The 14,455-nt window shown below is 40.1% G+C and overlaps 1 protein-coding gene and 1 pseudogene across 1 annotated transcript; one reads left to right on the top strand and one right to left on the bottom strand.

Moving 5' to 3' along the window:
• Positions 1 to 488: 488 nt before the first annotated feature.
• LOC115692102 (uncharacterized) lies at positions 489 to 1,747 on the bottom strand (annotated as a pseudogene).
• Positions 1,748 to 5,758: 4,011 nt separating this feature from the next.
• On the top strand, positions 5,759 to 12,580 carry LOC115692089 (transcription factor SPATULA-like). Its single transcript, XM_056307867.1, has 8 exons — positions 5,759 to 6,318; positions 6,841 to 6,942; positions 7,058 to 7,123; positions 7,241 to 7,306; positions 11,258 to 11,566; positions 11,651 to 11,729; positions 11,846 to 11,956; positions 12,108 to 12,580. Exons 1-7 carry the CDS (start codon positions 5,968 to 5,970, stop codon positions 11,953 to 11,955), a joined length of 1,083 nt encoding a protein of 360 aa, XP_056163842.1. The 5' UTR covers positions 5,759 to 5,967; the 3' UTR covers position 11,956; positions 12,108 to 12,580.
• Positions 12,581 to 14,455: the final 1,875 nt, after the last annotated feature.

The raw sequence follows: 14,455 nt of genomic DNA, 5'->3' as shown, positions 1-14,455 counted from the left end.
TAGCACAGCAAAGACAACCTCAGGATGACACCAACCAGAATAATTCTTGTTTCATCTCCAAGCATAAAAGAGGAAGATAGACTACAACTTCGACATAGAGCCCTTGCGCTATCGCCTCCTTTAGCCCTGAGAGATGATTTGTTGTCAGATCAAGCGCGATGTACCGAAACAATGTTCTAAACGGTTGATTTCGCAGAAATTTTTATCTTTCTCTGTCTGGCTTTCTATAACACGTAGTTTGTCACTCTCAGAGTAACTGGAAGTTTATTATGCTTTGCTGTGGAAGAACTTCCATAACGCGAGAGACAATTTTTGTGCACAAGATTATAGTTTGCCCTTGCGAGATGCTATATCAGTGCACAGAGTCTCACAATGCACAAAGAAAATGGCCAGAATGTTATACCAAGCTCAGAACATTGTTCCTTAAGACTGTCGGTAGTTGCAGAGGCGACAGAACAAAATTTAGGGATGGCACCTCCCGCCAAATACTAGTCACTGAGACATATATACATACAACAGTATCTCGGTGAAAAATAGGACAAACTACAATGGAACTTCCTCATCCCTGCAGTCCCTGCAGCCACCAGGTCGGGAAGCGCAACTGCACCGGATTTCCTCCGTTCCTCAGCATCAGACATCTTGAACCTGTCTAACAACAATGCATGCATTCGTACGCTCTTTTCTGGCACGAAGTCCTCACGCATGCTGTCTCCTATGTGCAGTGCTTCTTCAGGTGCAATACTTCCAGCCTTTGAGAGGGAAATTTCATAAATTCTGGGGTCCGGTTTCTCCACACCCCAGCCCTGAGAAAACACCAAAGTCCCATTAGGGACCCCTGAAATAGACCCTCTTTACTCAAAGGTTTTGAAAAATGCATTACTTTATCACGATTCTGTAACAATCAGTAACTCAAATAGTTAATAGCGTATGCATGCCATTGTGATGTTAAGCCATAGATACGCCCAAGAATATCACACTATATGTATATGCATATACACAACCAATTAGATTGAGCATAAAAATCTACTGTTATCAAAGCAAGCTAAATCAACTTATCCAGGCTGAGATTAAATTGATAGTCTACGAGACCATTCACGGGGACAACAAACCATAAATTCAGGCTCATCACGGCGTAAAGCTAAACTGCAAAACGGCGAAACCACAATTATTGGTTAGTCATGTACCGCTAGTTTGTCTACCTGGTTTAATCTCGAAGCAGGAAGAATCATGTCCTGATATCGGTACTCGGCATTGCTCACAATTCCAACTTTAAAGCCTTCCTGACACAGCCACGTCAAGACTGGTTGGGAGTCGATCTGGAAAAACGGTGTAAGGTGCAGCTGCACCAAAAGATGCATATATGCATCTAAATATCTTCTCAAATGTCTCTTCATCATACTCATAACCTGCCAGTTAGCAAATATAAACATTGGGTTGCAACCCATTTAGGCAAAGGATTTTGAGAAGTAAATGGAACTCTCAAGCTCTGACTATGAGCAGAATTCTTCAACTTGCGGTACTAATATCACAAAACATCACAATCAGAATGACAGATACAGCAATTCGATACATCAAATCATTATGTTAACAAGAAATAAAAGTATAGCTTTAGTCATTACATAAGATAAAACTGGAAACAAGATGACATACTCAGACATGCAAAAGCCAGTAGTCTTCTAGCTGCATTAAGCAACTCACTGAGCTCCAGTTCATAGGCTTTGGCATTTTGGCAGCATGTCTGAAGCATGGATAGTTTTTTGCCATTTCTGTTTATCAAGAATAAAGCCCTCGTGAAGGTGTTTAATTTTATAATCGGGACACGGAAGACGAACTGATTTGGCAGCCATGCAGCTATAGTCACCAAGCTCCCCTTAGGCTATGAGGGTGCCGGTAACGTAGCGATTGTAATATGGATAGGATTGTTATTTGCAGATTTTCACTTGGGAGTAAAAGGCTTTTAAGTGTAAATTCTGAAGTCAACCAAAAAAATTAGGACCATCAACTCTTAAAGTAACTTGCCAATTTCCACACATCTCCAAAGGAGGATGAGTTGGATTAACCAGTAAGCAAAGGAACACTGACACCAATTTCCACTCTGATAGATCTATCAAACATACAAAGATGATGTCAATATGTTGGAATTTCATTCATGCTCATGAATTATGTCGTGGCACAAGAGAATAAATGAAATCTACACAACTAGGGAGGTTGATTCAAAGGGTTTAATTACTCGTCTTGCAGATACGGGTGTAATCCACGATATATGTAAGAGCCTTTCCAAATTGTTTTCAACATGATGATTACCAAAGGAAGAACTCAAATAGGGGCCTAAAGTTTCCATGCTTGTCGCCGCCCAAGCATTCAATCTGCAACTTGCCACTCGTGGATTCAGCCTGGAAAACGTTCTGTTGCAAAGGTCAACCCAGCAGCAGGGCCAGTCCCTCCTCGAATCCGGTTTGGGTTTGGTCCACAACATCCTCAATATCACACATCAACGTATGCATAACATGCCAACATTAGATTTTCAGAGAGGAGGAAGCCCATCAATTCAAAGAACCCAAAACCAGAACATATTAGGAGTCCAAAGACAAATAAAAAAAGCAAGGGAATTGGATGACCTACTTCTAGTTGAGTGAACCAGGAAAAGAAAATCACAATATCTCATCATGAGCCCAGACAATAGGACATGTCCACAGGTCACTGTCTCTGGAAAAATGACAGCATATCCCTTGATATATATTACATTACAATTGCTTTAAATTAATGGTAGCATTTGTTCCGAGGAAAATTAGTAATTTGAAAATAAATTTCCTAAAAATAATTGTCCGTATGTCTTTTAAGAATAAATGGACGAAAATAATTAGGTATAATTTGCTATTAATAAAGAAAATACTTTTTGTTGACTAATTTTTCAAGGCGATATAATCAATCATTTATAGAAAAACGATTTCCAATCATTCATTTTTTGAGAAACAAATGCACCCAAGAATAAATACTACGAAAAATCTCAAACCGGTACGCTCGTATCACATTTACAACAAACTAATTTTTGTATCATAAGAAATCACAAACAGGTATACGTATGCCATATTTACCCAAACTTGGGCCACATTTCCCTAAATGTGGCACGGATGTACCAATTTGGGAGGTTTTTCTAACATAAATATTAATTCGGAATAAATATTGCACGAATGTACCGGTTTAAAGTTTTTGGTGGTATTAGCCCTTATTAAATTCGTAATGTTTAGATTAGCTCACCGAACGAATGTTGCACAACATATGTTTGTTACCTTCGGTTCATCCGTAGACTGTATTTGAGCTTTACCATTCATTCATTCATTCATTTCTGTACTTCGTATCGGTTAAAACTAGACATGCCATATTCCTCAATTTATTTCGCGACCGACCACTAACAATAATAGGGCACCTACCCTCTCTCTATCTCTCTCTCTCACGCTAGAGAAAACATTCTCGGCCGTCGGATGAGAAATAAAATAGTGGGGGTGTACATCTCGAGGCGATGTAATCAAATCATCCTATCCGCATCTTAACTTTGCCCTTCATTCATTGCTCCTACGTGTTTGGGAGAGAGAGAGAGAGAGACACTGACGCTCCCGATGATGTTGACGCGGATTCTTCCGTGGTCCCGCGCGTAGGGTATTATTGACGTGGGCCCGGATCGAAAGATCCTTCCCACCAATGGCGTCCTGCCACGCGTGCACCGTGATGCAGCGAGGGTTGACCCAACGATGGTGTGCATCCGGAAGGCAAAAAGGAAACAAGGAAGCTTTGGCCGATCGTATAACGAGTAGTACTTGCCCTAACTAGAAACCATCGCATCAAATTCACCGCCTTAGTTAATCACGTGAGTTTCATATGCACGAAGATGATTAGGATAAATCGATCGGGTCCATTATAAGATTATCCCTTCTCTTTTTCCACTCTGGACCGAGCACGAGCATAAAACGGGCCCACTTGAGGAGGAAATGCTGATATGACAAAGAAGTATCGGTTCGGTCGTACTCTATTTCTCGCGTAACTGACGCGTCGAAACGCCTTTTTCGGGACGAGGGTCCTACTCGATTCATCGACGTAACGATGCGTGTGAATTTGTGGTTGCATGTGCTCGAAAACCCGCGCGATCATACTTGTTTCGTGGACATTGCGAGCGAGGTTATTCGAGAAGATGACATTGGGGTTGGGTGGGGGTGGTGGATAGCGATGGGAGGGATTGGAGGATGGTGATAGCGATAGCGACTGGCTGATCCTCTGATCGAATTCTTTGAGGATAGGATGGTTTGTTTGTGCGTAGGGACGGTTATGATTTTGGGTCACACTTGGACTAGAGAGAGAAAGAGGTTCATGGTTTTATTTCTCCGGCATATATATATTTATCCTAAACTTTATAAATGCGCAAATGTGCATTAAAACTAGTTTAAAAGACTAGATTGCCCCTCATTCATTACCAAATACTCGAGGTAGGGATTAGGAAAGTGACGAGGACAATGGGTCTTTCTTGAAATCCATTAACGAAGTTGAAATAGCAATTAGAAAGTCTCGAATTAAAGGATTTGCAATAATAAGTGGATCGGAGTATGGGAAGGTATGACGTATTTTTACCCATGTTAGATATTAGCGTTGCGCGTGAGTGAAGATTGGTAGTTGTGATTAAAAAGAAAACGGGCGGTTACATAAGAAGGTGTCCGGAAGTGGAAAGTTATTAGACATGTTAATCGTACCGGTTGTTTTATCTTGTTATTGTTTTGTGAAGGAGCAGGGAAGACTCACCTTTGACTATATATTTGCGATTAAAAAGAAAATGGGTGGTTCGATAAATAAATAGTTTCTTTTTCAATGAATAAATAGTTGAAAAGTGAGAACTTGTTAGAAATGTTTCGCTCTATTTAATTTACCCACCTAAAATTTCTTCCAAACAAAATCAAATAATATGATTTCAATGATGTAAGGCAATCCCGAGTTTAATGTCTAATCCACGATATACATTCAAAGTTGTCATCTTCCCTTATTTAGACATTTCAAATGACGACCCCGTATCAAATCATGACACGGGAAATCTATACAGTCAAGATCATGAACCATCTTTCTCTTACGGATTTCCCTTTTCCGATCTATACATTGATAATGCAACGTTAGAGGAATCCGTCAAAATCCAATTGGAGTGGGTGTTGGTGCAGAGATATACCCCAAGCATGTACGGAATCCGTCTAAAATCCAAAATAATTATTTTACAAGAATCCAACATCAGAGACCGAGAACGGACAGGGAATCTTAACCGCGCTTAATCAAAATCAAATCAAAATTAAATTAAGGGAAAAAAAAAAGACATTCCGCCCAATCTAATCCGAGGTTTTATACTATTCCTATCCCAATCTAATCCCCCTCTAGTGACGGTCACGTGCCGGGAGCCGCTAACCTCACGGGGGCCGTCGCTTCGGAAGCTAACGGACGGACCAATCGTGGCCCTCGACAGCGCTCCACGAGGCCCCGCGTGCGCGCTTTTGCCCCACTCGCTGCGCGCGTCACCCCCGAAACTAACCTCCCCAACCCCACGCCTTCTTCCCGTCTCCGCCCACAATCTTTGATTGAAAAAAATGAAAAAACGAAAGGGAAAAAAAACTTCCATGATCATCGTCGTCGCCATGATCATCATCGTCTCTCTCTCTCTCTCTCTCTCTCTCGTTATGCTGGTAAGTACGTGTAGTACTTTCTCTCTCTTTCGCTCTCTGTGTGCGCGCGCGCGCGAGTGTGGGTGCATAGACAAAAGCAAAACGCAACAGAAAAGCAACGATAACCGAGAAAGGCAAAAGCGCCATTAAATTCCTCTGCACCACTCCACCCCCGCCAAACCCCATTTACTACTCTCTCTCTCTCTCTCTCTCTGTGTGATGGTGTTGCAGGCTTTGAGATTGTGAGTGCCACAAAGGCGCAGAGAGACAGGTTGGCGATATGGGCGACGGTATGCGAGCGAGAGAGGCCACATGCTCCTCCTCCGCGGCGCCTCACCAGCCCGACGAAATCTCGCTCTTCCTCCGCCAGGTCCTCCAGCGTTCGGGCCGGAGGGCGGCGGAGCACCCCGGGCCCCCGTTCGTCGACGGCGGCTGCTGCGGCGGCGGCGGCGGCGGGATCTCGTCCGTCGGTTCGTCCGACGGGGTCAACAGCTTCTCCGCCTCCGCTGCTTCGGGCGGCGGCGGGTTCCTCGCGGGTAATGCGAGGCTCAGTGCGGTTGCCGCCGCCGCCGCTTCGTCTTCCGTTGGGGCCAGCGAGAATGAAGCTGATGATTACGACTGCGAAAGCGAGGTGAGCGCGTGTGTTTTTCGTTCTTTCTTTTGTCTTGTTTCTCGGGCGTTTGCTGTTTTGTTGCTGAGAAAAAATGGGGGTGGTCTTTTTTTTTTTTTACAGAGATTTGTCGTTGTGGATTGGATTCCGTATGACTTGTGGGAAAAAAATGGGATTAAATCTTATCTCTTTCCTTAGTGGGCTAAAACAATGCTAATATCCTTTGGTATAAGATTGTTTTTTCGATGGCAAGGGGAGGTAAATTCGCGCCGCCCGGGATATGGGATATTTCTTCCAATCTTTCTGAGTATGATTTCTGCTTTTTGTTTATAAGAGAAGAGATTGCAGTATACTTTTGGGCTTGATCTGGAGTTGAAACTTTGGCTTTGGCTGAAGTAATGAGATTAACCAGAGTTAAACTTTTATGTTCGGGAAAAATTTGAAGGGGAGGAGATTAAAAGGATTCATGTTAGCTTGTTTTTGGTTGTTCTCTCTCGGATTTATTTGCAAGTTCAATTTCATGATGTTTGTTAAATGTAGTAGGGACTCGAAGCGTTGCTGGAGGAAGTTCCTGCCAAGCCAAATCCATCTCGTAGCTCGTCCAAGCGAAGCAGGACAGCTGAAGTTCATAATTTGTCGGAAAAGGTTGGTCTTTCACGCCAGGACCGTTCTGCTTCTACAGTTGTATTTGTTAATTTAGGGTCAAAGTATGTGTAGCATACTAATCGCCGAGTCCTTATGCATGACGATTGTGCTGCAGAGGAGGAGGAGCAGAATCAATGAGAAAATGAAAGCATTGCAGAGTCTAATTCCTAATTCTAACAAGGTAAACACATTTTAGACATTTTAGCAAGGATGGCTAATTTAACTTGTTGCTGAAGGTTTGTTCCCTTTAACTGATGAAGCCATATGATTTTTTTTTTTTACTTCTCATTGATGGCAGACTGACAAGGCATCAATGCTGGATGAAGCCATTGAGTACCTTAAGCAGCTCCAGCTCCAAGTTCAGGTTCTTGCCTTGTCCCAAATATTGCAATACTAGCTATTAATTATATGCAGATTGTATTGTCATGATAATCCTAGTATGCCCTGCAAACGTTTTGAGCTTTTCCATGCATTTTGACTTGTTTGACGTGCTGGTGGTCTACGTTGTTCTTTGCAGTTTTCTTAAAGAGATTGGGCTGCATGTAAATACAAGTAACTGTTACTAGTGTGCGCTTGAGCAAAAATAGATCGAAATCTTTTATATTGACTGAGCGATCAATAAGAATTAAGACATGGATGAGGAGTTAATGAGGAGGGTGACCGTGTTAGTCAATGCTATTGCTGATGCTGTGCTTGAGAAAAGAAGTGCAAACTTTCAAAAAAGATGGCCCCGGGATTTTTTCTTGGAGGAGAGGTTTTCCAGGAGAATATATGTGCTGAAGAATTAGTTGTTCATTTACTTGTCTCATATCCGAGCATGGGTTCGATGGTGGAACAGCAGAAAGTCATTGATTGCTTGTTCCTTCCTAAAAGCTAACTATTTTTAGGGACCTTAAGTGCTTAGGCTCAAGCCTTTCTACCGAAAATAATCCGTATGTAAGATTGAGCATGGGCCGGAGAAACTTGACTCTATAAACGTTTCTGAAACTGGTGACGATGTGGTATCGATAGTCAATGTTGCGAGTATACTCATTTGAAGTAGCATTTATATCTAGTGTATGATCAATTGATAGAGATAGGGTAAAATAGAAGTGTCAGGTGTCCTTTATCATACAGTTGCTCTGCCTTTCTCCATGCTTCGCATAGGCTGCAAAGAGGAATGTCTCACTATTGAGAGGACTAGTGTAGATACCTCGAAGACAGTAAATATTGTTGCTGCGTCTGCTGATTTTTGCAGTATCAGTGAAAATAATCTTGAAAATAATCTTGCCATGCCACCTTACATGTGAATATTCTCTAGATGTTGGAGTGATTGAGAGGATGTCACTTAATGCTAATCTGTTTTTCTTTGTTGTTTTTGTTACTTTACCACAAACAAATTTTCTGATGTAGATCAAGCTTCACGCAGGGCACCGACAGAATTAACAGTGCTTCATTTCTTCTCTTGGTGCGAGTTTATCTCACCACACTGAAATAATGTTTATGAGAGGGAAAAGGTTTGAAAGAGATGAATATATTCTAACTGTTCATCTGTCTTTTCATTCACTGTAGCAAGGTGTGTGATTAATATGCTCTAATAAAATTTGCTTATGCCTCAAACATTGGAGACAGTTGATTGTGATGAAGGTTATGTTGAATAACAAATTCAAGGTAGGTAATCAAGTATGTCACATTGGACACAGTTGATTGTGTATGCAGGGACGGATCTAAAACTATAATAACGGGGACCTGGGGCCAAATATAGGATTAAATATTAAGTGTACCCAAGATATAATGGACTGGCTATTTTCACCAAAATAGAGTAATAATTAATCTGTATCCACAGGCACGGTATTGATACTATGCTTAGGGCATTAAAAATCTGCGATTTTATCTTCTTTGCATCTAAATCAAACATTTGGCGAAGTACTTCAACCTTGTGAAGAAGCTAACCTTTTCATTATGAAAAACAAATTTTAACTTTTCCAATCTACAATTGCACCCTCTTTACACAATGCCCTTTGCACCACAAAATTTCGAAATTCTTCACACTTAACCCCTTGGAATCTTATGCCTTCAGGAAAACTATAAACTAGAGCGGTGCAATGCTTGATTTTTTTTTTTTTTGGATGTTAGGGTGTGAAGTGTGGGGTTTTGGAACTAGATGGTGCAAAGTTTAAATTTCAAAAGTAAAAGTATAGCTAAATTTCGACAAATCCACACACTTGACCACTTGGAATCAAATGCCTTCAGAAAATCTAGAAACTATAGGGTGCAAAGCTTGGGGGTTAAGTGCAGGGTTTTGGAAATATATGGTGCAAAGTGTGAGTTTCAAAACTAAAAGGTATAGCTAAGCGAAAATTTGAGAATGATCTTGAAAATTCCCTGATATAATAAACAACAGCTAATTTCATTGAGGAAATCAAGTAACCGTTTGCACATCAAAATATGTATATGTGGAAGGGAATTGCAAAATTCTTCTAAAAATGCGTTGCTGAATGATAAAAAGAGAGACTAATAGACAACAAAGGAACTTAGAGTTTAGTGAGAGTTTGTGTGTAAGGTGGAGGAATTGGTTGAGATATATTGAAAGGTTACTTTGGGCTAATCTTGCATAATCATTAATCTAAAAGAGAAAAGCCCAGCAACAGGATGGCAAGGGCTTTATATTCTGAATGGACTGTGGGGCCAAGGCCTTCGCTATGTCAAGTGAAGAATGTGCAAGTGATTATAGTACATTGTTCCTCTTTCCACTGTTTCACTTAAATCTACTGTTTTCATTTAGGAAAGAATTTATTAGAGTGAGAGGACAGAAATTCTTGTAAAGGCAGAAAAGCTTCTTTAAGGATTGTGTAGTGGGAAGAAGTCATTTCTAGTCACGAAAATGGTTACTTTTAAAGTCAAGACGGAATGTGTACTCGTGGCAACTGATGCTGGACGCGGGTCTATCGCCTTGTAAATTCATGTTGTTCATTCGAAGTCAATTTCAGTTGTTATGAAAAACTTGAAGTCTGAAGGTCTCTTTTGAGGGACTTATATTTTGAACTTACTAATTTGTTTCCCTTTTCCTTCTCCTGTAACTTTTGAAATTTGACCTCATTTCGTGTTCAACACATGCAATCTTTCCTTTCAAACATACAACAATTGAAATGAAAGAGTCGTTATTGTTTTTCCTAGTTTTTTAGCGCCTATGTATCTTTTGTTGTTTTTAAAATTTTGGAGGGCAAAAGCAAATCGAACTGTTTTTTAGACCCAAAACTTCAAGGAAAAATGTTTAAGCCTTGTAGAGGGGAGACGAAATGAATTCAAGTAAGGCTATACTTGTGATCGTAATTATTGCAAGACAAGAAAAGGAGATGCATAGACTTAATTAACTCTATTTCGATATCATAAGTGTAATAATAAACATTAAAATAAGGCAAATATAACAGTTCATAGTGCCAAGAAATCTGTTTCTGGAGTGACAATTTTACTTTTTGCTTTTTCCAAATCTTGTGGCGCATGTGCTTTGATTTTTTCGAACTTAAACATTTGAAACTTTCACAACAGAGTTTTTCATAATTTTTTACGAATTAGAATAATATTTTGAATTCTGGGGGAAGTAAAAAAGTCACTTTTTGCTTTTTATATTCTAGACAAACGATCATACTATTGAGGCAAGCCAAAAGTCAACCTTAGAAGATATTTGAGTTCATCACAGGATTGCAAATGTACTTGCATTAAGGAATTGTGACAAAATGATACACTGAGCTATTGGATTATTCAGACAAGGTGATCTACTAATAGCTGCTATGAAGTTTGATGATGAGAATCTATTTGGAGATTCTCTTATTGGCATGTGGGAGGGGAAGGGAATTTGTTTACTAGTTTACCTAAGTCTGTTTGCAGCTGATGTACATAGGTTTAGTGAATGTTGTTTTGAAGGTTATGCATCTCAGATTGTGGACATCTATGTCATGCTCACCTTACAACATTCTGCTAGCGATTCTACTACTATCCCCATACCACACTTTGATCTAATTCATGCACTTGATCTGCAATTTAGGTGTGTGTAAGATTAATTTCAATGGTTTGATGATGATCTTGTTCTCAGTGTGGACTGTGTGGTTATTTTCCCTTTCTTTATTTTGTTGGCTGACTTCATTCAGTGGTTCAGTGGGAGAGTTTGTCTACCTGGAAGTTAAGTTCTTGAGGCGTAATCCATACTGTTCCTCTTCGTGTGTGTTTTTGCCATTCAACAGTTCGGTATTTGACCATTCATGAAGGGTATATGATTGACAATAGATGTGAGAATTGGTTCTCGTCTAATGAGCTCATTTTGTATTGCTCGTTTCAGATGTTATCGATGAGGAACGGATTAAGTTTGCATCCGATGTGCTTACCCGGGTCCGTGCACCCCATTCAACTTCCCCAGATGAGAATAGGCTTTGATGAGGAAAATGGCCCCCTGCATATGAACATGGCACCTACCTTTCCAGTCAACAATGAAACCTCGACTGAAACTGCGTTTGGTCTACCCAATGATCGTGCTGTTCCAAGCGAGCCTTCCATGTCAAATATGATGAACTCAGGAATTTCTTTTGGATTGGAATCCTCCATCCAAACACATCGTGTACCATTTCAACTCAAGCAATCAACTTCTGGGGTGAGTTAAGTATCTTCTCTAGTAAGATGGCTTATTAAGTTGAGTAAATAACCGGTTACTAATTTTCCTTGATGCATTTTGAAGGACATTAATCGGGAAGATGTGGCTCCACATGGCCGGCATCAACCTTCAATTATTGACCAATCTGATGCAGATCCATTCGGTGTGAACATGAAACCTGCATATTCTTTTAGCAATTTGTTTTTTCCATTTAGAAAATATACTAATGCCAGCACTACGCTCTGACATATTAATTCATCACTTACGCTGTTTGAAAAGGACCTGAGATGGGCGAAACAGCTGCGCAGTCACTTCCCTTGGCTTCGCTAACATCTAATAGGAAAGGTGGGTTGCTAGAGTCATCCGCAGCCAGTAGCGATCGTCCTTAAGGTGTGTGATTAGACTTTTTCGGAGCAAAACCTTTCGCTTCTTGCATGCCATGTCTAATTTTAGATTTGTCTATTCTACTCATTTTCGTCTCAGGCTGAGACTCTGGTTTTCCTCATTTTCTTGTCACAGCGTATGTTCTTTGACGGTGTAGTTGGAATTCTCTAGACGGTGAAGTCAAAAGAAGAAAAGGGATGACTCTTTGCATTAGCTGCTAATGAATTTGGTGTGGAACAAACTTTGCAATCTTCCGTCAATTTCTTAAGGAGCTAAGTGGAGTTATGGTTGAGATGGAATTGGTCTTCCACATATGAGACTTGTCCATAGAAATTATTGGTTGGGCCTCAGCAGTCTGTATCGTTTGGGTCAAGTAATTGACATCATATATCTCTTAAGTTCTTTTTTTCTCCCTTTTTGGGTGATAGAGATCTTCTATCTCTATCCTCTAAGGTTAGCATACATTGTTCACTGACCTCTATGTAATTTATATGAAGAGTTCTATGATTACTCTGGAGGAATGTTGTTGGTACTTGAAATACAATTGACCCACAAGGACATTGTGTCAAAACCCAATTTCCTAGAAGTTCCATCTTTCTAGGATGGAAATTGCAGTGTTTTTAATCTAAACTGGCATTAAACTACATATGACCCGTAGTTTGTTTATAATTGTACAATAACAAGGGAATTATACCTTGGCTTCTGTGGGGTCAATCTGAAGTGACCTTTAGAGAACTTCATAGTCGAATATGTGTTTTCTTTTGGGGCCAAAATATTTAACATAGTTGAAGTTTGCCCTTTCGAAGTGGCCTTATTGATGCTTGCTGCTTGGAATCGACAAACAGCAAGACAGATATAATCATCTATCAAAACCCTAGCTACTAAATAATTCAGCTTGTCACTTTTAAAGTGACACTTGAGAAGATTTAATATTGAATGTCAATTGTAGTTCAACTTCTGGGTGGCTTCATTCTATTGTTGCTACTGGGCAACATGATTCAAACTAGAATAATTGAAGGAAAAGAAAGAGAGAAATACAGAACAGCCGCAGCCTAGCACTTGCTGATGCATTTTAGTGCGTGTAACCCACATTGGTTGGACTGGTCCTTAGAGTAATTAGAACTCAGTATATTCCTCTGCTCATCGACGTGCTTGATGCTACTAAGCTATTGTTGTTGTTGCCAAATTATCCGTGATGTCCTACTCAAAAGAAAATGGCGGAATATGTGCTGAGACAAAGCTTGTCTACGCAGCTCCTTTGGACTGCAAGAATAGACAAACACTAGGGTTCATCAAATGCAGGTAGTGAGTTTAATGAATCGTGAGGGGTCAATTCGATCTGATGCACCATGTCCCACGAGCTCCTTTGAGGAGATTTAATATTATCTTCATGCTCGAAGAAGATGCGGCTCGATCCAACATTGCATTTTTTTCATCCATGGAAGGTTACAAAGCAGCAGGACCGGGAGGACAAGCAGGAACAATACTCGTTTGATGAGTGCAAGAACTAAAGTGTATCATGTGGCCAGTCCCTAGGCAAGAGGCCGGTGACTACTTTTGCACTACACTTTTGGTGGCTTCAAGAAGCACAAGCCCGATTCTTCCAATGCAGGCAAACAGTTACGAGTGTCTAAGCAACTCGTGTCGTCGCCCCAACCAGTTTGTATCTTAGACATTTGCTACTTAATATGGAAAAGTTATATGACTTCCCAACATGTTGGTAGGGCTGCGATAATGAATTTGTTGATCTCGAAACTTCGTGTATGAGTGAACAGAGTAATTATGATTCGAACCAACCATTTCAGTTATAGGTGTGACCCTCTTCATGATAATGTTATGCGTAACGTGATTCCTCACCCTTTTCTTTTTTATTATTAGAAGATCCATACCTTTTGTTGATACGAATAATCAAACCTTTTGACTTCATGTGTGTAATTTGTTGTTGTTGTGGCCCCCGTGGCTACCGCATGAAGGAAATTAACTTTCTTGACGTAGTTCCTTTTGGCCAGATGCTGAAATTTATAGTCAAATTATTGAAAAAAAAGCATCATCTAGTCAAAGTTTGATTGAGTAATGACCGGGAGAGCAATTTCATATTGTCGGAGCCGAGAGAATGTTCGCTCCTGTACTCGCCAAATTTGACTTAACATCACCTCTACGTTTGCATCATGGCATAATTTGTGCCACCTGACTCATATTTAACCAATTAGCAATTTGGGCACTTCTATCACTTATTAAATTTAACTTTAGAAATGGATCAAAAAGAAGTATCTTCAGATGTGTTCTTAGATTATTTTGAAATAAGTTTCTATTGTCCTTCTAAATTTTTTTTTATCTCTTTCGACTTATCTCATTGATTTTAAATTTCAAAAAAAAAAAAAACCACGAGACAAGTTCTAATTGCTTATTCGACTTACATAAGTTAAATCGACATTTATTCAAATTAAATTTGAGATAAATTGAATGGTTTGTTTTTGTAATAGATTGGACGCTTGTTTCTTGGAA

This window comes from Syzygium oleosum, unplaced genomic scaffold (assembly GCF_021117445.2).
Source record: "Syzygium oleosum isolate NSW1041296 unplaced genomic scaffold, Sole_v2.1 Sole_v2.61, whole genome shotgun sequence".
Taxonomy (NCBI): Eukaryota; Viridiplantae; Streptophyta; class Magnoliopsida; order Myrtales; family Myrtaceae; genus Syzygium; species Syzygium oleosum.
The sequence above is the reverse complement of the archived record's forward strand: the minus strand, read 5'-3'. Positions and strand labels throughout refer to the sequence as shown.

What these genes read in the sequence shown, in the direction of transcription:
- LOC115692089 (XM_056307867.1), top strand. Translation starts at nt 5,968, where the DNA reads ATGGGCGACGGTATGCGAGCGAGAGAGGCCACATGCTCCTCCTCCGCG. An exon ending in TTCATAATTTGTCGGAAAAG is followed by an intron (nt 6,943 to 7,057) that starts GTTGGTCTTTCA and finishes ATTGTGCTGCAG; the next exon opens with AGGAGGAGGAGCAGAATCAA. An exon ending in TCAAGCAATCAACTTCTGGG is followed by an intron (nt 11,567 to 11,650) that starts GTGAGTTAAGTA and finishes TGCATTTTGAAG; the next exon opens with GACATTAATCGGGAAGATGT.